This window comes from Serinus canaria, chromosome 20 (assembly GCF_022539315.1).
Source record: "Serinus canaria isolate serCan28SL12 chromosome 20, serCan2020, whole genome shotgun sequence".
NCBI lineage: Eukaryota > Metazoa > Chordata > Aves > Passeriformes > Fringillidae > Serinus > Serinus canaria.
This window is the reverse complement of record NC_066333.1, coordinates 9998990-10022659: the sequence shown is the minus strand read 5'-3', so window position 1 is coordinate 10022659 and position 23670 is coordinate 9998990. Positions and strand designations below refer to the sequence as shown.

At 46.4% G+C, this 23670-nt stretch overlaps 1 protein-coding gene across 1 annotated transcript; it reads right to left on the bottom strand.

Moving 5' to 3' along the window:
* Positions 1-260: 260 nt before the first annotated feature.
* On the bottom strand, positions 261-21993 carry CABLES2 (Cdk5 and Abl enzyme substrate 2). The gene is made up of 9 exons (XM_050982211.1): positions 21488-21993; positions 9586-9678; positions 8762-8839; positions 7198-7306; positions 6483-6648; positions 5669-5772; positions 5164-5270; positions 3709-3913; positions 261-3288 (listed from the first exon to the last, which is right to left on the bottom strand). Exons 1-9 carry the CDS (start codon positions 21991-21993, stop codon positions 3148-3150), a joined length of 1509 nt encoding a protein of 502 aa, XP_050838168.1. The 3' UTR covers positions 261-3147.
* Positions 21994-23670: the final 1677 nt, after the last annotated feature.

The window sequence follows — 23670 nt, the reverse complement described above, 5'->3', positions numbered from 1 at the left end:
GCCATAAACTAAAATACAAAAAATTCCCACCTGAAGGAATAATTTTCCGTTAAGGGTGGTAGGTCACTGGCACAGCTGCCCAGGGACACCGGGCAGTCTCTGTCTCTGGAGACATTTCAGGCCCACCTGGACACGTTCCTGTGTCACCTGCCCCAGGTGAGCTGCCTGAGCAGCAGGGTCAGAGGGGATGATCTCCAGAGGGCCCTTCCAACACCACCCATTCTGTTACTCCAAAATGAGACATTTGGTTACAAACCATGTACCAAAACAGGTTTTATTTCACAGCATCTTAATTTCACAGAAGAAAAAACAAACAAACAAACCCCCAAAACAGGCTACAACTGAGACTTTTAAATAATGGAATATGACAAAACTAGAAGAGTTTTTGTTTACAGGAAATGTACAGGCTCTTCTCAAGAGAGTTCTCCGTGCTGAGCCACCCCAGCAGCACCTTCACAAAGCACCAGACCCCCCCGGGGTGTAAAGCTGTTTCTCTTCAGAGCAGGAGGAGTTCGGCTGTGCAAACGTGAACCGGCGGCTCTGGGTCTGGCTCTGGGTCTAGCGCCGAGTTTGAACACACAAGGTACTGAGAGTCCTTTGCCACACGGTGGCAGCTTTTAGGTGAAAAGAGAGAGATTCCCGCACAGGAGGCAAACCCGGCAGAGCAGGCGGAGCCGGGGGAGGATCCCTGCAGAAGGGCTGGCTGTCCCTGCTCTCCCTGCACACACACACGTTCCTGCACAAGCCCCAGGCTCTGGGCAGCATCACCGCAGCCCGAGCTCTGCCAGACGCAGCTGGCACAGCCCTCGCTGCCCTGCGTCATCCTTGGCTTCCCAACTCGAGTGTGTGCCCGAGCCAAGGGCTAGAATAACTGTTAGACAACATTCAGCTTTCTGTAATTTAATGCTCCTTTATCCCAATTTGTTCTCCTGGAAGAAAACAAAAGCTTGCCGGTTTTATGACGTAAACCCACAGATTCTGGGAGTGTAATTTCAGCCCAAATGGCCACTTGAACTAGACAAACTTCCACTGAATAAAGACTGCAAAGTGTTGCAAACCAAAGTGCGTTTTGTTCCCTCAGATGGTGAGAAAGGAAAGTTAATTTTGTTACAGAAAACTCTTTATACACTAAATAAAGAAGTTCCCAGAGAAATACACGTTCAGATTTCATTCATACTAATCAAGCTGTTCTATGAGAAATTTCTTGGCTCTGTTGTACCTCTGGCCTCTCCACAATTCCTTGGGAAGTGGTGGAGCACCTCAGCTGTCTGCACCACTGTTTGCTAATTTGGAGGCTCGTTACACACTAGATGTTTAGTACATCACTATTTCTGCATGCAAGGACAGTTATATTCAGTAGAAAGTTTAACTAGTAGGCAATTTGTTTTAAACATTTTGGAAGATATCTGGCAAGCTTATTGTCTAAGCTATTAGCTACATCTTACTTCTGGAGACTGGAAAGTCCTTCTGTGTTAGAGAAATCACAAGCATATTAAATTTTACACAAATAATTTGAAGCTACATACAGCTGAACACAGTTACAAAAGGTTTGATAGTCACTGTAATTATTATATATGAAAAATACACTTTGGGCCCCACTCAGAGAGGAAGGGGCTCCAGTAAAGTTTGCTGCAATTCTAATGAAGCCAAATTAGCTTCAGACCAAACACAGCTGAAGAGCAAGGATTCAGCTTTGGTTTTGGCTACAACCAATATTTAATACAAGGAACAGGAATTTACATTACTTACATATTGGATAGCAAGTCCCTGACCTCAGCATGAGGTCTGGCAGTTTAAACTTAAATTACAACTTTCTCAGTTGGAGTAAACCAAGTATCAGTTTTGTTCCTTGCAAAGGGACCCAGTAACTTGTATCAATAATATTGCTTCAGAAAATAAACCCAAGAGCCAATACCAGAGAAGGTTCCACGTATAATCAAGAATTCATTCCCAACCTGGATATTGTAAAAATAAAGGAAGGAATAAGCCAACGGGCAGAGAAGTTATTTGAGCTCTGTGTATGCACTAGAGAGCTGCTGGGCACCAGCCAGTAGTGGCTGCTCAGATGTGCAAGAAATGCCAGTTTTATGAGGACCATCACAGTGATGCAACGCTTGGAAGAACAGAGAGTAAAAAAAGTAGCATTTTAAATACTGAGCATGCTTTGTTTCATTGGCCTCAGTTGGCAGCAGTAAGTCTACTGGCTTCATATTTGCTCAGATAAGACCATCTATAATACAGTCAATCCTAAAAAAGGTGCTTATTTCAGGCTACAGAACAGAGAAACAAATAAAACCCCTAAATTATACATTTGACAGCAAATTGCTCTTAGTCAAGTGCTCATCTTCCACTCAAGAGTGAATTAGGATGGCAATCACTTCCCAGCTACCTCACTCAACGTGTGGTACTTCATGACAGGTTTTCAAACCAATTTTCCTTCTAAAGCAAAATGTATATTTTTAAGTTATTTATAGTAAATAAATTGAAATGGAATAATTTCAATCTCGCTACTTATAGATCATAGAATAGATGCCCTGTATATTATTAGTGCAGATATACTGGAATTGTTTTCCTTGTATGCAAGGCCAATGCAGGTAAAGAATAAATGGCTATACAAATTCAGGTTTCCCCACTAAATAACAGAACTAACTTAAAAAGCACTGGTACCAGACCAGCCAGTTTTAGGCACATCTTTAAAAAAATAAAGTATGCATTTCATTAATGTAAAAATGTGAGAAGGTTCTTAGAAACATCTGAACTTTATGGTGCACTGGAATGGAAGTGATGTTCCTTCAGTTTCAAGGAATACAATAAAGGCTTAAAACAAAATAAAAGAAAAAGAACCAATACCATAGTATTCTTCATAGGGAAGAACAGTTTTAGTAAAACCAGGAAGATAAATAAGGAATAATAAGCAGCCATGACAGCTGACTGGTGAATATTTGTGCTTTAAATGTCCAAAAGAAAACAAAAGTTCAATAACTCTTCTCGTACCATCCCCCAGATTTGGCATCTGTGTCCACAGACCTCGACAGTTCCCATCACCCTGCAGCCTTCCCAACGAGCTGGAGCCAGTGGCAGCTCCACAGGCAGCATCCTGGGGTGGGATCCCAGCACAGCTGGATGCTGGCTGGGATGGAGCTTTGGTTAAGACTGTTGTGTGAGCCGTCTGTAATGAGGTAAAACTTGGTTTTCAGGGAGATACAGAGCCAGTTCCAAAGCCACAAGGACAGTGAATTCGAAACCAATGAGATCCCTTCTGTTGAATCTGAATCTCTCTTCTAGTTTCTATCACGGTGGTAACAAAACAAAACAAAGGAGGGGAGAAAGAATCAGTTAATCCAGGTGATTTCAAGGCATTGTTAGATTAAGTCTGTGATGCACAGCCTGAGCTGTATTTTCAGAATCAAACCAGCTTATCAGCTCAGCTGTGACACCCACACAACTGTTACTGCTTCTCTGGCAAACATATACAAGTGCAAAAATAACTTTACTGGAGGATCAGTAAGACAGTAGGCTGCACCAGGCAGATAGTTTTAATGAATTAAAAAAAACAAAGCAAGGAAGAGCCCTAATGAGACACAAAACTGACTGAAAGAGCTGGTCTTCCATGCAAGCACGTGCCACTGAAAACCTTGCATTTAATCTTTGCCTATGAGCTAGGGAGGAGGTTCTGAGAGCAGCTGGAACAAAGCTAATAGCACTTACATCTATTAGGTGTTTCACTTCATGTTTCCTGAGGTCACTGCTGATCTTGGCTGCGAGCAGAACACAAGCACCAGCGCACAGTTTGCGGTTCTGTTTGTTGAGTTTGCCTTGGAGGACGAGCTTCTCAAAGTAAACGTAAGCCATGGAGACAGTCACTGGCTCCAGACTGCACTCCTCACTCAGGTTTCTCATCTCTCTCTTTAAACTGGGAATAGGAGAAAAGACACCCCCCCCAGACATGACAGATTTTATTAAATGCTGTAGAAATACTGCAGCACAGCAGCTCAGAGGAGCACATGGGCAAGGCTCCTATTTGGAAAACCATGACAAGTATTATCCTAGAGTGGAAAAGCTCAGCTGGTGCTGATGCACAAACTGATTTCACCTGGCTGACAACATCATCTGCCCATGAACACCAGAGCTTAGCTGCCTCACTAACACACAGGCTATTGCTGTAGGATTTCTTCTGTGTTCCCAAACTGGTTTGTGATTCAGATCACAAGAGTGAACCACCCTGACCTACAGCAAACCACAGCAGAGCCCTGCAGAAGACAGCAGCTGCTGCACAGAGACCTGTCTGGTAGACACCTTGTGTAAGAGCCAGGTGTGAGGGGAAGGCAGTCTGCTTTCCACACTCCCCACACAGCCAGCCCTTCACCTCAGCACCTAGCAGGCTTGAGGTGGATGGCTCCTGCCAGGGCCACACTGTACCTGCATGATCTCTGCAGAACACACTGCTCTGAATTGCTGCAAGAGGGGCATGCAGGACTCAGGCAGGACAGACTGCCCAAGCAGACCTTTCCCTGGAGCTGAGCTACACCTGGCCCTGGTGACTCAGCAGAATCGTGTTCAAGCTGGCTATTTCAACAGGCTCTGATTGCATCAATCTCCTGTAACACCAGCAAGATTATAGCTCTCTGAAGGTGCAACAATGCATCTTGGTGAGGAGCAACCAGATGCCTTTACTCAAGGATGAGAAATTCTGTGTGGCCTCCACAAAAAGCTTTTCTTTACCAAGTCTCCCCAGATCTAACACTCTTTATCCTACAATCTTGTTAGAGTCTGTAGTCATGAGTAAGTCTGGTAATTGAAAGGCAAAAATAGCCAGAGGGCCCAGAAAGCCAATCCAGTTGGAGTGGGATTGCACTGCAGCCAAGCAATCAGGTTACAAGGGTTTGTTTCAAAGCTAATGCTACTCCACTGTTAATTGGCTCCTAGTGTTAGTACACCACAGTTGGTGAAACAAAACCCTTGAGGTGGAACTTTGAAAACCAACCCTTTCTCAGCATCCTAAAGATTCCAGTGCAGGGCTGTCACCCTACAATTCAGCTCAGCTGACAACAGGAGATTAGTGTTTAATCATATATGCTATTAATAGAGTTTATATTTGCTGCATACAAGTGCAGCCTCAGACAGTGTGGGTGATGTCCTTGTTACTTAAGGTTTATTTCTTACCTCCTAATTTTGCTCAGTGTCAACTTGATATGAGGAAACTTCTCTCTAAAGGTTTCATTCATATCCTTTTTAAGGTCTGAGGGTTTCACATACTCTATGACTGTAGTCTGAAATGCAAGAAGCAAAATTTATCATTTGTCTTGTGAGCAGGACTGACAGCCAAACAACTCTTCCAAAAACACTAATGCAAAGGCAAATTTGAGTTTTATGATTCACAATTTAACATTTCTGAAATGTCTTAAAGTTGAATCCCAATTATAAACAAAGTCTTTAATAAAATAGTAAGCAAATGGTTACAAGAAATAAATGACAACATGAAGACAGGTGTCAGGTTGGCCTTTGACAAGCTCACTGTACAAAACTCAACTGTTTGTACTTTTCCTAATCAATTATCAGAAAAAATACTTTTTCTTCCTAGAAGAATTTTTCTTCCTCAAAAAAAAAAACTCTTTAGAGGAGGATCTGTCAGGGAGTCTCTCCTCTTTCGGGTATGCCAGTCACTCACCATGTAGGAGGCAAAGATGAGAACACGTTTATGTTTTCCACAGGGCCACTGAGGATCATCCAGAAGATTTGGATCATACTCTGCAGCTTCTCCAGCTTCACTTCCTGAGGGAATGAGGAAAGCACATTAGGTCACCAGAAAAAGAGCTTTAAATTCCCTGTCTCCTCCTTAAGGAAGTTTTCAAATAGCAAACGTTGAGTGTTGGCAGATCTCACAGTACAAACTGCAGCTACAGGCACATGCATGCATTTCATAAATGCACCAGTCACAAATTAGAGCAATTAAATAAACCACACAATCTCGTTCTCCACTACATAGACACCATGCCTGACACACCATTTTAGATTTAGTGCAAACTGAGTTTGCATCTACAAATATACCCAGAAAACAACTACCCAAGACTGAATTATTTTGCCTGTCCTTTTAACAGACAGCAGCGTTGTTGTCAGGTTTGCTCTTTTACACAAGAGAAGGGATTCTTGGCACAAACTCTTGGCTTATTGTTACTGTGCTAGAAGGCAAGGAGAACCACCTGGATCCACATACACCAGATGTTTCTTGGTGAGAAATATAAAACTTTACATTCCCAAGGAAAAGCTTTGTGCCTCCTGAATGGCATAAACAGAACTAGGCCAGATATATGGAGGCTGTAAGGAGTTTGTGGAAGCCTCAGTCCTAAGGCTCATCATTTGCACTGCACTAATGAGCTGCAGCACCTCCATCCCAATAACACGCTGACCACCTGCAGCTGTCTCAGACAAATCTCTGCCTTTTCTGCTGTGTTCAGTGATGACAGGGCTGGCTCTGCCCTTACCAATGTCTGTCCCTGCTGGTATTGTTTTTGCTGTCACAGGTTTGTATCTTGATCCAGGAAGACTCCGGGGAGCACTGGCTCGACAGGGGGGAACAGCACCGTAGGCGTCGGCTTTGCGGACAACCAGAGCGTTGGTCGGGTACAAGAATTTTGCATAGGACACAACCTGAAAGAAGAGAAAGCTGTAGTGGTTATGGGGGGAAATTTACTGAAAAGCTCATTTCCAGACACCTAGGATTTCCAAATCAGAGTCCCCTAGAGTCTGGATTTGGGAGTAGGGAGCTTGGAACTGTGAGACAGGAGGAAGGGAAAAGTTGGATGAGGCGTGCCTTGTTTCCACAACTTTAAAATGAAGAGTTGTAGAAAATTTGGTGGGATGACAAAGAAAAAGTGAGAATCACAAGTAAAATTCTGGCATTATAAATTTAACTAAAGCAGTATGCATTTCATCCATATTTCTATCAGAACTTCACTCACATGTTGCCTCAGGTAGCAAAGTCAAGTCAATTCTCCAGAAATAGAGGCAGAAATGATCACAAGCTTCAGCAGCCTCTTCAGAAGAAGCATTATCACAAGCCACAATTTCAAACTATGGGTCTAAAACTTCCACTGGTCTGAAAAGCCACAGCTCTCACATAATGGACAGCACAACACTGCATAAATTGATTTGTCCCATCATGAAATAGCCCCGGGGTGAAAAAGTAAATGACCTTACCTTGCCATCAGCACCCAGCTCTACTCCTTCCAGTCCAAGCACCATCTCAGTAGATACTGAAACTCCTCCAGAAGGATGTCTCTGCTTCTGTCCTTCCATTTTCAGATCACTAAATGCAGGTAAGAAAGAGCACTGTCACAAAATGCAAGCCCAGCTTCCCATGGTAAATACCAACCAACACCACCAGGTCAGAGTTCTCCTGTGTGGAAACAAGCCAGCCCCTCAATGCCACCTCCAGGAGAGCATTATTTTTTAACTACTCTTTTCAAAATGTGGAGATGTTCATTAACTACAGCATCAGATTTCATTTCAGTTTAACACAAATCTACCAATCTAGTTATTGAAGGTAAACTGTTTTTAATAAGATCTTTCTGCACAAGACCACATCCTTCCCAACTCTCTAATGCTCAAACAGGTAACAGCAAACTTGATTTACATTACTTGTTTTCCAGGATTAGAAACCTGCCTTTCAAGAGCAAATTTGTGACCCCTGAGCACACAAGCTCAAGTTCAGAATGAAGTTTCAGGTCTCTGTGTCAGCGATGGCAGCACGTGGCTTTGTCACCAAAATTCCAATACAAAATCCAGTTTTCAAGCGAAGAACTGCCTTGCCAGCTTGCAAGCTGAACAGAAGAGTGCTCAGAACTGCTCTGAAATAGCTCCAGTGACCTTGCTGCCTTTCTATTATGTGGGAGAATATTTTCCCATCAACTATTTTTATGGCATGTATTTGCATACAATACAATTCCCACGACTAAGCATCCGTTTCCTTTGTCCATAAGTTACGGACAGGACAGAAGTGACAACACAATTGTTTTGCCAGAACAGAATTAGTGTTTTGTATGGCATATTTGTAGATAACAGACCTTCACAGAATGGACTTAAACTTCACAAGGGACTGAAGAAAGACCCAGAGAAATCCAGTTTGTGGGTTTTGTTTCTCACAAATGATCATACTGACAGCTGTAAACAAAAATGTAGTCTGAACACCAAGAGTAGTGTGACTCAGTCCAAACTGTTTCTGCTTTTCTTAGGTTGCAAATAGTGACATTCACAGCTTAAAGATGAGAAACAGAAGAGCATCTTTAACTTATTTAGGTGAAAATTCACTATAAACCCTTGAGAATTTCCACTGAAGGCAACAGCATCCTTCCCTGAAACTCCCTGTGCTTTTTTGCTGACACCACTGTTGGTGGCTCTAAAGACAATTGATTTCTGACCACTTTAGGAGTATAGAAAACCTACAGAGCAGCCAATCACATTATCTGTTCAAAGCTGCTTTCAGAGATTTCACAGGACTGGAGTGCTTTAAAATGTGAATAAACACTGGAAGACAACTCTGCCTTTCCCAGTATTTTTCCCTTGGAGTTGGAACAAACACTTTTACAGTGTGGCAGTGTCTGGTTTTACTGCTCTGACAGCAAGCTCTTGTCCTTACACATGAATGCCAGGTTAAATAGGCTCACTTGCTTCAAAAAAGGAGACCTACACCAAGCACACTCATTTCAGGAGATCTCTTGAAACATCAGAGCAGACATTTCACAGAGCAGCTGAAGAGCCTCACCTGATCCGCAGCCCCTCCCCGTAAGGCAGGATAGAAAACGCCACACACAGGGTTCGTTTAGCACAGATCAGCACTATCCTGTAAGCAGATGGGGAAAGATCAGGGTATGAATTAAGATCCAGAAGTTACAAAGCAGCTTTTCATGGGGTATTAACACAAGGCTCTTCTTATCTTGCTCTGCATGTCAAAGATACTGCCATGGATTTAAGATTTTCAGAAAGCAGCAGAACAGCAGAGGTTTAACATTGACCCTGCAGATCCTTGGGGCTCTCTATCAAATCTCAGTGTTTAGGGCCTGCCATCACCTTGGGAGCTCCTCAAAGGAGATCCCAGTCCTTAAATACATATCTATATTTATGTAATTTTTACATAAACCTTGTGAAAAAAATGTTGATAATATTCTACACTTAGATGAAACCTCACACTTCTATTAATAATAAATACAGCCTCCCTTTCTCTTCTGCTGAGCAACCAAGAGCCAAGAATTTGGCTAAACCAAACCATTCTTCTTAATGGCTTCTCCATTTCTTCTCCATTCTCAGCTCTGACGTCTCTGCGCCAGAGATAAGGAAAGTGAGAGAAATAAGAAATGTGAGAGAAGAAAAGAGAGAATGATTTAACCTCCTCAGAGTAGGATGGCAGAATCATCAATGCAAATGTAGCAGGTATGAGCACCTACCACCTTTGACAGAAGTCTGGATAAAACTAACAAGGCCAGGGGCATCCTCTAATTCTCACTGATACTAAATGTCTCACTGCATGGAACTGGAGGCTGCTTCCTACTGCACACAAGTAGAGGAGGAACCTCAATCTCCACACGTTACCTGCTGTTCTTGGTGTCATACTGCCTCATGTTCTTGATGAAGTGCATCTTCTTCAAACTTTTGTGCCTTGGAGACCCAGATATATGCTTGGTTCTGCAATGATAAAACAAAAAAACAAACAAAAAAGCCAAATCTGTTAAGCGTTCTGAGAAAAATTCATGCCAGTTGTATGATCAGATGGCAGCACTAGCATGCAGGACCTCAGATATTGGCGTGGAAGAGGGTGGAGGGAGGAGAGGACTGCATGCAACGAGCTGAGGTTAATGCTGCTTTTGAAAACAAGTACCTTCGGACACTGGCATATTCCACTATGTCTTCTAAAAAGTCTAGAGAGCAGCGCTGGGAGATAAAACGCCTTCTGCAAAATGCACAACACCACGAAGAGTGAACAGCATTAGTTCATGGCCTCTGAGTTTAGGAACTGCAACAGATCTATGAGCTCTTAGGATGCATGGCAGGCTGTCTGGATTTCTGTACTGTTGCAAGAGTGCTTAACTAAGAGTTTAAAGTTTCTTAAAAGGCCAAGAACATGTCTCCCCATCTAGGACCCTTGAAATACATACTTTTACCAACTTCATCAACGAGACCATTCATTATCTGCCACACAAAAGAACTCCTTCCTATAAGTTAAATACCTAAAAAGCTTCCAAATACTCATTTACAATCTGGCAAGAATGTCACAAAAAGATCCCCCTATCAAGGCAGGGGAATAAATCATTTTATATCAATTTAAGGTCAGATACAGGTACATCTGTACGATGACCAAACATCTGTGTCCATTCTCCATTCAGAACAGCTGTCTCCAGCTCTAGGAGTCAGCAGACCGAGAGTCTGTGACTGCAGCCCAATAAAACTGACAGATCTCTCTGAGAAACAATAGAGAGAGTTAATAGAGGAAGCAAAAAGTATTTGGCATCCATGTGAAGACCCAGAATGGAAGACGCAAGAATAATAGCTGGGCTCACATGAGTTAGTGTAACAGTGATAGGATATCACGTTCAAGCAAAAAAAACCCAGACTTTTCCAAAGTAAGATGCATTACTATTGTCCAAGTCAAGTCTTTCTTTGTTGGTAGAGATTTAAAAATGAATTGTGCAACTCTGACTGCAATTTCCATAGGAACAATGCACTCCACCAGCAAAAAGCTGACACTACAACTACCAGAGTCTGTATTTTCTGCCTTTGAGCATGCATTATGCTACACTTTCAGCACAAGCCATGTGTGCTTAAGCCCAAGGTTTTCTTCCCAAATGAGACAGGAACTCAACATGGGCAGTGCTGCCATGGAAGTCAATGTAGAAACAGCACCACAAGACAAAAGTTACAGGACTCTGGTTTGACAAGACCAGCTTCTGGCAAAACAAAATAAAAATCAAACCTCAAGCTGCAGCAGAGCAGACTCTGAGCTGCACTGTTCAGGCACTCTTAAAAGGAAGTAAAGCTCAGAACTCAAACAGGTAGGAGGATGAAAAATTAGTGTCCCTTTCTGCAAACACAAGGGAGGCAAGCACTCCCACAGGACTAACACTTTCAGTATTGCTAGAGACTGCCTCCTACAAGTCCACAGCCATTAAGGTGCAACTGGAGAACATTCCTGGCACAGCTTCAACACCCTCCACCAGCACTTCAGTTTTAAAATTATTACTGGTTTGCTGCTTTTCAGCAAGAATGGCGCAGGAATGTTTAATACTTTCACATTTACACGGCTCTCCAGTCTAATCGAGCATCTAAAATTGAATAAAAAACCCTTCATGAAATGAGGAAGTAACTGCAAACCTCCTGGCTCTAAAGCAGTTGGTAACATTCACAACCTTCTTCCCCTCCCAGGGGAGACCTGGCTGGATGGAGACAGAAAGACTCCGTGTATGGCAAGCAGAGGGAAAACACAGCTAATGCCAGTGGGCACTGGTACAGAAAAAGCACATAGTTCTGTAAAAGGATGCTTGGTGTGAGTAACAGGATGGATTGGGAGAGCCATGGCTAGATCCTCACTCCTAACTCCACGGTGGAGACTCAGCCAGGGTGTTACACCTTCTGAATACCCCCTTGTTTTCTCAGTAACAGGGACAACAGTGCCAAACACCTGAACCGAGAGCAGATCTGGAAGTAAAACCTTGCTGCAGCGAGGGGAAGATCCCTCCCCTTGACTCAGAACCACAATGACTCATCCCTACTCTGCCAACAGGAAACTGCATTTTTAGCTACACTTGTAAATAATTTCTGCCCTCAGCGAAGCTGTCACCTTGGAGGGATCCCTGACGCTGAGCCAGACACTCACCCTCAAATCCCCAAACGGGGTGTATGTAAAAAATTCTCACTAACCCAGAGTACCTGAAACAGTTTGTAGGCCCAACCCAACACTTTCCAGCAGCACAGCATCCTCAACATGTTCCGAGAGTCACTAGTGCAGTACTTAGAAAATGCACCAAATTTTGACACTTTTTGAGCAGTCAGCACTTAGAAATATGCACACACATATATTTGCTTTAGCTTGAGTGCTCCTCTCATGCAGCCAACTCATACTTGCACAACAGGCTGCATTGGGTCACTCCAGTGACTGCTAACTTTGATGACAAAAAATGTCAAGTCACCTATGCTGTGCTAAGCAGCTTCACCCAGGATAACACTTCTTGCTTTGCTTCATGGAATTCAAAGGATTTTAAGTGGTTTGCACAGTGTGTTTGTTGCTGAAAGCAACCTAAATACTAAGAATACCAACATCTCTACATATGCTGAGTTATGTCATGCAGCCTTACCCATCTGTGACCTGGCAATTTGCAATTGAAATACCCAATATTAAAATGTTCATGGGTTCCATGGAGCAGGCTGTAATTCCAACAGAAAGTCCAAACATGCCTGTTTGCCAGCACCAGCCATTGCTGTGACAAACTATAGAGGGTTTGGGCACTTGCATGGCCCTGACCAGGAGCTCATTTTTGGGTGCTTCCCAGCCTTTTATTTCAGGAGCTAATAAAGCCAAAGCAGTACACTCTCAAACCATTAAAAACAGCAACAGTGTTTACAGAGCCAGAACCTCGAGGGGACCCATTAAGTGCAAAAACACACAGAGCCCATGTCCAGAGATAAGGGGCTATCAAGCAGAGGAATTCTGGATTACGCCTTGGCTCCTTATCTCCATGTGCACACACGGGCTCACACAATCCAACACTGCTGCCAAATCCCTGACCAGCTGAACACGCACTTTAAAAAGCCCACAAAACCCCCTTGTGTTCAGGAAAATACCCAACAAATTATCTTCAGAGCCACATTTTGACTCCTGCCCTGGGAAGCAGTAGCCAGCCCACACATGTATTCTTCCTGATGGATCTCCCACTGAGGAAACCCAACGTTTGAGTGCTTCCAGCTCCAGAGCTGTCCTGCCAGGGTCCCACTGGAACCCTCTGCAGAGGCTGGACACTGGATAAGCAGCAGTGGGATCCCCAGCCCTGATGGTGACACAGCTCTTCAGTGTTCCCAGCAGGACAGGACACAGCTAAGAGCAATCTATGTATAGCAGTGGTAATCCCTACATGTCCTGTCTTATGAATGGAAAGAAGAAAGCTTGTTAAGTCACAGCTCCAGATTAGAGAACACTGCCCTTTCTGCTGGCTTGCCAAGAGTTTTCTCTCTCCTCCCACCTGCACTGAGCTACCTGCAGACACCCAGGAGTACAAAGATGTTCCTGCAGTCGAAGTGTGCAAGTTCTTTAGCAGGCACTGAATGCAAGGGATGCTGGCCTTGTGCTGTCAGATGTGGCTTCAGGCACAGACAAGGCTCATCCACTCCTGCTGCTGGGCCACTAAGAGTCCTCTAAGGCACTCCCTGGGCACCCATGGCCCCACTCTGCACTCACAGATTCTGCAACAAACAGCCCTCACAAATGTCCTTTTAACCCCTGAAAGCTGGGCCTTAACCCCCAATACAGGGCCTGACAGTGGCCAGTGGTGCAGCTGCCATTTGGCCACTTGGAAGCTCCTCTCCATTTTCCCCTTCTGGTTCCTGCATTTCTGCCACAGCAGGTGAACAGACCCGCTGGCCTCCTGAAGGGTGAAACTGCAAGCTTCTAAAATGTCACAGTGGTTCTCCCCCATTCCTCTCAGGGACAGGGCTGCACTCTGAGCCCACCACACAGCCAGAGTTCAACCAACTTTCAGACATTTCCATAACACAACACCCTGAGTTCATCGTATGCTGTGATCTCTTGTTCTCATCACCTCCAGGATCCCCCAGCCCTGCAACAGGAGTGTTCAAAGATGCTGCCAAAGCTCCCCCTCCTCCAAGGGGCCCAGCAGTGTGGATTTGTTTCTATTGGAGCTGCATCCAAGGCCCTGCAGATGCTGCATGCACACACAGGCACCCACCCCAGGCACTGGGCTAAAATTAGCAGCAGGGCTGATACTCTCTGCTGCTCTTTAGCCATCCCTACTGCCAGCAGATGACTGGAATGGGGGAGGTCAAGGATTTTTAATTACTGTGGAAAATTAGGGCCTAATAGAATTTGGTTTCCTATTTCTCACTTGAGGTTTTTTTTTTTTTTTAATATGATGTCCCTTTGTAATGTCCTTTACAGGCCTCAGTATGATCACATTTGTCAAGAGGTTGAGTTATTAAATATAACAAGGACAAAAAATCATTTATTGGTTTTTGGAAGCACTAGCTTAAAAACAACTGTCAAAGGTAATTTGCAAAAGAAATCCAGATCCCAAATCCTGTTTACAACAGGAAGACATACCTGTCAGCTCTGTTTTTCCAAGATATATTTTAAAGGTTAAGCTGTATTGTTTTCATCCCTTAAGGCAAGACAACAAACAGATATGAACCGTGCTTGGGCTTCACTAGGTAAAATCCAGGCATTGGGGGATTAAGAAAACTACTCCTTGTATTTAAGCTTACTTTTTAGCAGCTGCCATTTCTGCTGCAGCCCAGGAGACATTCAGAGATTTCAGAGTGTGTGAGTGGGAGCATCCCTGTTCTGCTATCAGTGCCCTGTGCCTCACCACCCTCGGCGCTCACACTAATGAGTTTCCTGCTCAAAAGCAGATTGAGTACAGCTCACTGGTAGCAACAAGTTCTCAGTAATTAAAGCCAAAAGAAGCCCAAGACTGCATTTACACTGAATCACATCAAAACCATGTCTTTGGTAAAACAAATGACTTCACAAAGGATCTGTGTCATGAAGAGCCCAGCACCGAGCAGGCTGTTTCCATGGGGGGATGGTTTCAGCTCGGATGCTCCTTGAGAGGCAGAGAAGAAAGACACTTTGCATCACCAAGAGTAAGTGTACAGCTCAGTGCTCCTTCTTCACAAAGTCAGCTCTCACTGTTTTATGGCACCACAAACATGTATTTGGATTGCAGGCCTGTCCCAGGAGCTTTCTGACATTTAAGTACCAGCCTGCCAGAGAATAAATACAAGTCTCACAGCAGGGCTAGTTTAACTTATTCATCCAGTCATCTTCATTTTAAAGGGTAAACTGAAATCAGCCACATAAGTATGAAAAATACTTTTAGGCTACAGAGCAGGTCCCTCTGTGAGAGCCCAGGATGAAGGAGGAGGCCTAATTCCTTCAGCTTTGTGTTCCTACTCAAGGTTTGTTTGCAAAATTGAAAGGGCACCAGGGGCTTTCCTGCTGGTCCCAAACAGCCAGGAGAAAACCCTGCACTCCTCCACCAGTAAGCTACATGCAGGAGAAGAATGTGTCACACAGCCTTGAGAATGAACAGAAATTAAGTATAATTTGAATGAAGGTGGAGGCCGAGTAAGTGGGAAGCTCACTAAGCCTGGAGAGTTTTAAATACTAACAAGGAAAGAAATTAGATAATCTTCACAGCAGCTGCTATTTCATTGCTGATTCACAACCACATATGATTAAGACCTAATACAGAATGAGCTTTATATTCATTGAGTTTCATAAATCACATTGTTTTGGTGCTCAGAGTGTTTAGACAATGCAAGGAGAAAATAATGCCTTCCAGTAAGTATTGTGAAAGCCCAGCTGTTGCAACAGAACCACCAAACCAGATGTAGAGTTTGCTGTGCCCACGGCCCTCTCCTAAAGCTCACTCCTAAAAATCCCTGCTGCTTCTCACAAAGCAGACTAGATGTGCTGGCCAGAGCACCACCAGCATTTCTCCAAATTTCTCCCAGTTTCTGGAGGTGTTTGTAGCTCACCAGCCTGGCTGCCCCCTGTGCTTTGTGCTCTGCTTACTCAGCACTGAACTGCTGACCAAAACAGGCACGTGAAATGCAGAGTGTGTCCTTGATGACACCGTGGGCATTATGCTAGAAATATTCATGCACTTCACTGAGAGATGATGCTGTCATTTCATCATGTGCCTTGCTAAATAAAAGCCTTCAGCACAATAAACTCCCAAGCTGAAAAAAAAAAGGAAGGAGAAAAAAAAATGAAAGAGAGAAGCTCTTAACTGGGAAGGAGAAAATTAAAACTGTTGACTGGAGGAAACCAAATCAGAGCAAGTTCAGAGAGGTCCCAGAGTGCTTTTATGGGCACCTGGTTTTTCCCATTTCATCAGTCATCCCCTTCAATGCACAGTCAAGAGGTTGCAGCTTTACTAGGGCAAAATTTTATGCTTAAACTGCAGCAACCACAACAGAGCAAGAGGAAATCTGTCCTTGCTGTGGAGCAAGCAGCCCTGACCAGCAGCAGTTGAGCCCATGCTGTGGGGACTCCAAAATGAACCAGCTACCCAGCTCTGAGGCAGGTCTGCACTTGGGTACCACCAGCTGAGCAAGAGCTGGCACAAGAGGAGCAGAAGAGCTCCAGGATCACAGCCTCAGCAGCAGGGTCAGCTTTGAGTTTTAAGGGCTTGGTATGTGTTGTGAAACAGAGGGCCAGCTGAAGGTTCTTCCTTTAACACCTTTTCAGGGAATAGGTAAATTCCTCTTACAGCAGGTTACAGTAACTCCAGGTGAATTCCAGTTACAGCAGGTTAAATACACAACAGCTGTAAACCAAAGGTCAGGAGTTTGGAGCTCTGTCTGAAGAACTGGGTTGACTGAGTGGCTTTAGCTCAGCACCCTCCACCTGCAGTCACCTGCTTTATCAGCAATACCTTGTGCTCATTAAAGAGCCTAAATTTCATTGTGCATTTTTAAAACTCCAACTACAGAGCCAGACACCTTCAGAACAACCTTCAAAAGAAGGCTCAAAAATATCTTCAAGCTTGCTCAGCCTGACAGCCTCACAGCTCTAACGGGTCGACAGATGGAAAACAGGAGAACACAGTATTTAATATACTATATATCTAATATACTATATATAACTAAATAATTACTTTTAATATCCTATACTGTAACTCCTACAGCACTTGCTCACTGGAGGTCTGAATGGGATTCCCAAAATTAAGTTATTCTGATTTTTATATTTAATTTAGTAGCATTTTCATTCTTGGCTGATGAGTCCTTGACTTGAAGCAAGACAACATCATTCTGACCAGCCTCATCACCTCCTGCAGAAAGGAGCTTTGAGCTGCAATTCCCAAACCTGCAGCATCCTGAAATCCACTGCCAGGACTCCTGTATCACTCTGAAAACCTGCAGAATCCATTCACAGGTAAAATCAGCTGCAAGTGCAGGTAATTGTGCACTAACTACTCCTGCCTGGAGAGCAAAGATCTCTTTAAAGCCTCTGGACTGTCTAAATTGAAGAGGTCAAATAACCTTGGTGTTGGAAGTGTCTCGGATTGCCTGACCCAGACCCATTCACAGGAGTGCACAGGATACAAGGACTTGGATGTTCTGATCTCCAAGTTTCCTGCTAGGCATACAACTTACTTCTTCTGCTTAATTTATCTGGCTGGGAATGTCAACAGGCAGCTATAAAACACTTAATATTGGACACATGTAATTCACCTGCAGTCAAGAATATGAGAGAAATTTGCTGAAGCAACCTGGGGAGGAGACTGCAGCCTTAAAATTTCAGCTGAATTTTAAATGAAAGGCTCAGAATATGCTCATTTGGAGCCTCGAGCAGCACATCCCAGTCTGCTGTTCACCTCTGAAATGTCAAAGCTTGTCATCTTTGACAGAGCTCACTGCTTCCTGAAAGGCACCATGTGCCCAGCTTATTCCAAATTAGGTTCAAAATTTAAACTGAGATTTATTTCATCCATCTCAACAATTTCTGTTTATTAGCAGAGGGGTTTTTGTAAAAATGTTTATATTCCTTGAAGTGACAACAGCAGCCAAGTTGACAGTAGGACAAAACAACACATTACCCACCATAAGTATAAAATCCTGACTAAGCATTTCTGCTGTTCCACCCACAGAACTAATCTGATCATACCTATGTCAGCAATCTGGCATCCAATTAGCACTCAAAAGCAGAGTAGGTCCAGAGTGTTGCTGTTATCAACTATTGTTTAAACTCCCACTTTCAAAATGACCTAAATTTGCTGATAAATCAGAAATGACTGAGCTATCACAAACACTCAGTTCAGCTCCCTGACCACTGAACTCCAAGGACATTAAAGCATCAGTCACAAATAATTTAGTCTCTGTGTTTATTCTTAAGCCCAGCAAAATGCAGCAAATTATGGCAAAACCAGCTGCTTTTACATTACACTATAATGAAACCTCAGAAGCACAACAAGCATTGACATCCAGGGCTGTTGTTTCCATTTTTCATGCTTTCATAACCTGGCTATTTCCAGGGCCCTCTGCTATCTGTGTTCCCCCAGAAAGCTCTGTCAGTTTCAGACCCAGCTGCAGAAATTCATTAAAAATCTGTGAATGCCGATTTGTTCCCTGTTTGCTGCCTCCCTCCACTGCTTTCTGTGAAGCTCGTTCTTTGAAAGAACAAAAGAACAGAGCAAGATGGAAAAGGAGAAGGGAAGAGGGATGGCAAGCAGATCAGGCAAGCTGGTATAACACAGCATTGTAATTTAAGATCCTGTAAACAGAAGATTCCTTAGGAAAATGAAAGTAGAAGATTAAAGTCATTCCATTTATTATAACGCTCAGCCAGCAGCACAATGAAACTGAGCATCCAGGTTTGAACGGTGCCTCCTCTGCTAAGTTTCCATCCTAAAGGACCTGAGAGCTATGGAGGAACTCCAGGTTACATCAGGTGAGCAGATGTCTCCTTCCCAGGATACTGCAGATCCTGCCTGTTACCAATAACCAACCCCAACTCGAGCAGAGGTGCTGTCACACCCTGCCCTGAGCCATGCTGGCCGCTCTCAGCAGCTTCTTGCAACCTCTCAATCAAGTCAAACAAGGTCAAGTTTTGTAATAAAACTCTGCCCAATGATACTGTCAGTAGATAGAGATGCTGATAGTAGATAGAGATCTCCGTGGATCAGGACAAGCCCCAGCAGGATGAAATTCCCAGACATGGCACAAGACTGGTCACTGAACACAGGCAGAGTGAGTCTGGGGACCCTGCAGCCAGTGATCCTTGTGCACCTGAGGAAAATTCAAAGCAGCTCTTGACAGCGACTCAAAAAGGACTCTGAAGAGAACAGCTGCCTGAAGTGGATACCAAGGATGAAAAGCCCAGGATGGCAGAGCAGATTCCACTTCCCCTTGCCTCCACCAACTTCACTCGCCTGTACCTCTGCATGATGCAGGCAGCTAATGATCTAGAATAGCAACACTGCTGCATGGCAAAACAATTCTCAGTTTCCCAAGTCCTACTAAAAGAAGATCCAGTTTGTAATTGCTGACTTTGGAATCTTTGTTGGCAAACAGCTCACCCAATACAGAAGGGGACGAAGTAAAAGCACCGCTGTCCTGAAGGACATTCCTCCTGTGATTCCCTGAATTATTCCTCATGTATTTCCAACAAGAAGAGATGCCTCTGCTCAGTGGGGATGGAGAGATATTGTCCCAGATCAAAGCATGAAACTGTCCAGTGAAAAATAAAGAGGTAAGTCACTCACCCTGTAAGATGACAGTGAAATTGTCATAACAGAGGGATGGTCCGTTTCACCCACTCTTGTGCCCAGTGTGACTGGGATGAGGTACATTGGCTCTAACACATCTCCACAGGCAGCACAAAGCAGTCCTTTTGCCAGAAGATGTGTGTGTCCATGTGAAGATGTGAATCTCCGGTCTGACGGTTTCAGCAGATGCCCTTTTTCTTTCAAGATGAAAACCAGATGAACTCTCACTCTAAATCACCCTCAAAAGTAGTATGCAAACTGATCAATACAATATTCTCTTCCAGCCAGATCTTCCATGGTTTATTTTGTCATTACTCAGATAGAAACCTTTTGATTCCCTTGATTGCCTCTTGCACTTCTCTCTACCTTTTATTTCTGATTCATCATTCTTTCCAGCCAGATTGATTAGAATTACTGTAGTGGAACGGCTCAAACCTGATGCCAAAGAAAGAGGCAGGAAGGACATCAAGTGAGAAGATCCTAGGAATATTTTCTTAGTGTCCTATTGACTTGGCTTGGGAAGGGGAAGGATCATCTCTCCAGAACTCTGCACGCACAGGCACAACGAAAGCCACATCCACAAAGGGAACTGTGCTTTGAAACTCTTGATGCAAAACCTGCCCTCAAGAGCTTTGCCTACAATATAAAAGCAATGAAATTAAATCACACAGCACCTCCTGTGCTGGCTTTTGTGGACCAGGAGTGCTGGGTAGGAACTGTTCCACAGCAACACCCTCACTCCAGGCTTTCCCGCTCAACAAGCGGCACACAGCTACAGAATACAGGGCACCCAGCTGGCAGCCACAGCTCCAACTTCTCCAACAAACAAGGAGGGAAAGGTCCCTTCCACAACAAGAAAAGCAGTGAGTGGTAAATAACCAATAAGCAGTGAGTTTCAAGTGGAAAACACCCCAGGAGGGAAAACACATAAGAACCCCCCACATTACTGACAAACAGCTACTTCTCTTCAAATTCACCTGAACCCCCAAGGTGGGGATACACAGGACATCTCCAGTGTGAGATGCACACTGAAAAGGGGATACCCATCAACTGCATTAGCAAACTCTCTGTCTTTAAAACACTGACAACATCTCTATTTCAGCTCACTGACAAAGCTTTTGAAACCACTGTAAAGACCACGGAGACTTAAAGCCTTTGATACTGCTGCCTATCTGCAGCCTCAGAGGGCCAGCTCACTTTACAGAGCTGTTTATGCAAGAAATGGCCTGAAAAGAGTTCTTTCACAGCTCAAATCCCCAAGATCTGAGCAAGAGCCTGCCTTCCAGTCGACTAGAAAAGCAACACTTCCAGCCTGACAGAAGTCCCTCGGAATTGCAATGGTAATCCTGCTCTGAAGGCCAGAGCATCCTCCCCCGAGGCTGACAAGTTCCTTGTGCACAAGCATTCATTAATACACAGTTGCAGAGACAAGCAGCACAAGAACAGGAGAAAGCACGACACCAGCAGTGCAGGAAGCGCTCTGCCTAACAGTGACCCTGCCAGCTTCATCTGGAAACAGAGAAATGCAGAAACCGGGCTGGGGAAAAGCAGAAGGCAGGGTTCAGGGTACCGCAGACCTGCAGACACAGCCTCAGCGAGAGATCCCGTCTGCAGAGCCTCCTCATCCGCCGCTGCGCCGGCCGGGGCATCCTCCGCCTTCCCGGGCCCGAGCGGCGTTGCCGAGGCGGCGGCAGCGCGGGCCGGGCAGCGCTCCCCGGCCGGATCCCCGCGCACCTCTGGCCGGGCCGCCGGGGCAGGTGCTCCCTCCCGGGGCCACCGCGGGGCCGGCGCCGCCTCCCACGGCCGCTGTCCCCGGGGGCGCCCGTTTCCCATGCCCCGCTCCCCCCTCCCGGAGCCGCCGGCCGGCCGAGGGCCCTGGGAAAGTCCGGCTCTTCCCAGGCCCGCGGGGGGTCCCGGCGCTTCCCACGGCCCGCGGGGTCAGCGCGGCGGGGGCGGGGGGTGTGGGCTGGCCCGGCGAGCCCCGTCCCCTCACTCACCTCTGCCGCTGCGCCTCCAGAGCGAAGCCGCCGCCCGCCGCGCTCTGCGAGGGACTCAGCAGCCCCGGGGCGCCCGGCTTGGGGGCCGCCAGCATCCCCGGCAGGGCGGGCGGCGCCGGGGGCGGCGGGCACAGCGGGCCGCCCAGCAGCAGCTGCGGCAGGAAGATGCCCCCGCGGGCGGGGTCCGCATCCCCCTTGGCTCCGGCGGCGGCGAGCGCGGGCACGCCGGGCAGGAGCAGGGCGGGCGGCGGCTGGCATACGGGCGGCGGGGGCAGCAGGCGCGGGGGGGCTCCGGCCGGCTCCGCCGCCGCCTCTTCCCCGTCGCCCGGGCCGGCGGGCAGCGACGGCTTCTCGGCGGGCGGGCAGGGCGGCCGCCCGTCCAGGGAGATGTTGTTGAGGAAGAAGAGGGCGGCCTGCCGCCGCCGGGAGTCGCCCCGCTTGCGCGGCGGCGGCTGCTCGCGGGGCGGGCGGGGAGGCGGGGAGCCGCACGCCGTGGCCGCAGCCATTCTCCGAATGAGCCGCGGCCGCCCGGGCGGGGCGGCTGGAACGCAGCGCGGCCGGCGGCTCGCGCGCCCATTGGCTGCGTCGCGCCTGAATGCAAATGAGCCCGGCGGCGGCCCCGCGGCCATTGGCTGCCCGCGCGAGGCCCCGCCCCCAGCCCGCGGGGCCGTGCCGGTTCTGGCGCCGCCGGAGGGGGCAGCGCCGGGAGCCCCGCGGGGTCGGGGCGGCCCCGGCACCCCCGGAGCCTCCCCGGAGCCTCCCCGGCCTCTCCCTTTGCTCCCTCGGCGGCTTCCCTGCCTTAGCCACGAGCCCACCGTGCCCCCGTGCCAACACCCCCGTATCCCCGCACGACCACCCACCGTGTCCCTTTGTGTTACTTTCAAAAAACTTCTCCTCCCCTTGTGTCGCCACCCAAACCATCAGTAGCACCGGTGGCCGCCTGTTCCCAAGAGGTCCTGGCCTGGCTGGAGGCAGGAGGACACATCTGCTAAACCCATCGCAGGCGGCTGAGCACGTCCAAGCGCTGCTGTAAAGATGAAGATGCTCTTGCTCCGTCCCAGCGGGCTCGGAGCCGAGCCTGTGGCTGGCAGGGCTGGGGCGGACCCCGACCCGCCGGCCCGGGGCGCAGACCCCGCGCACTGCCCGACACTCACCAGCAGCCCCGGAGCCCGTGCCGAGGGATAGATCCGCACGCTGCCAGCTCCTGAAGCAAAGCCAAGGCAGTGCTGATCCTGGGCCGTATATGGGCAAGGCAGACCCGGGGCTGGGAGGACATAAACTCAGTATTTATCTCCACAAAGTTACTCAAGGCATCTCTGCGCGATACCGTTGCTTCCCGGACTGGTGTGTTTATACTGCATAGGATAAACATTCCCCTCAGGCACTTGAACCCACGTCTATCACATTCCGGGATGATGCTCTGCCCTTTCCTTTCCTCAGAGAACGTTGATGTGCTCTGACAATGCCCATGCCACTGGAAGGGGAGGTTTGGGAGCTGTGCTGGGTGTGATGGAGCCTTCGGAGCTGAGAACAGCAGTGTGTGGGTGCTGGTGGCCTCTGTGTTCCTCTGAAACCGAAATGAAGCCTTCCCATGCTTCCCACCTCTCATGCCCTGAAGCAGCTTGTGCTCCCAAGCAGGATTTTGCCCACACAGTACATATTTTAAAGTGCAGACCAAATCTGCCGTTTGAGATGTTTGCCATTGAAAGTTGCAATTACTGTGTTTGCAACACTGGACCCTTAGAGTGGTGAATGCTTTTGCCAAATAGACTTAAAGAAGCCACGTGGCAACTCTTAATATTGCTTACAGTCTATACCAACAATCAAACTGATGTCTGATGATATGGCCTGAAATATGGGCACTGAGTAAAAGATAGGTTTTGAAACTGTCCTATAAAACACATAGAGGTTCTGTGTCTTTTCATATGGCTGTTTCATAAGATCATCTTTTGTATGCTGTTGCAAGTGGGCCATCAACACCTTACAGTATTAGTAACATATAATAATAATAACAACAATAGGATTAAGATAGGAGATGTAAGACAATGTTTTCTTGTAGGCTTCCATTAACAATCCTACAGTGAAATACAAACTCAGCCCTTAAAATGCCAAGAACATGCTCAGCATCTTATACTATTCAATATAGGTCAGATTTTGAGCCTAAATTATTTGGCAGAACCATT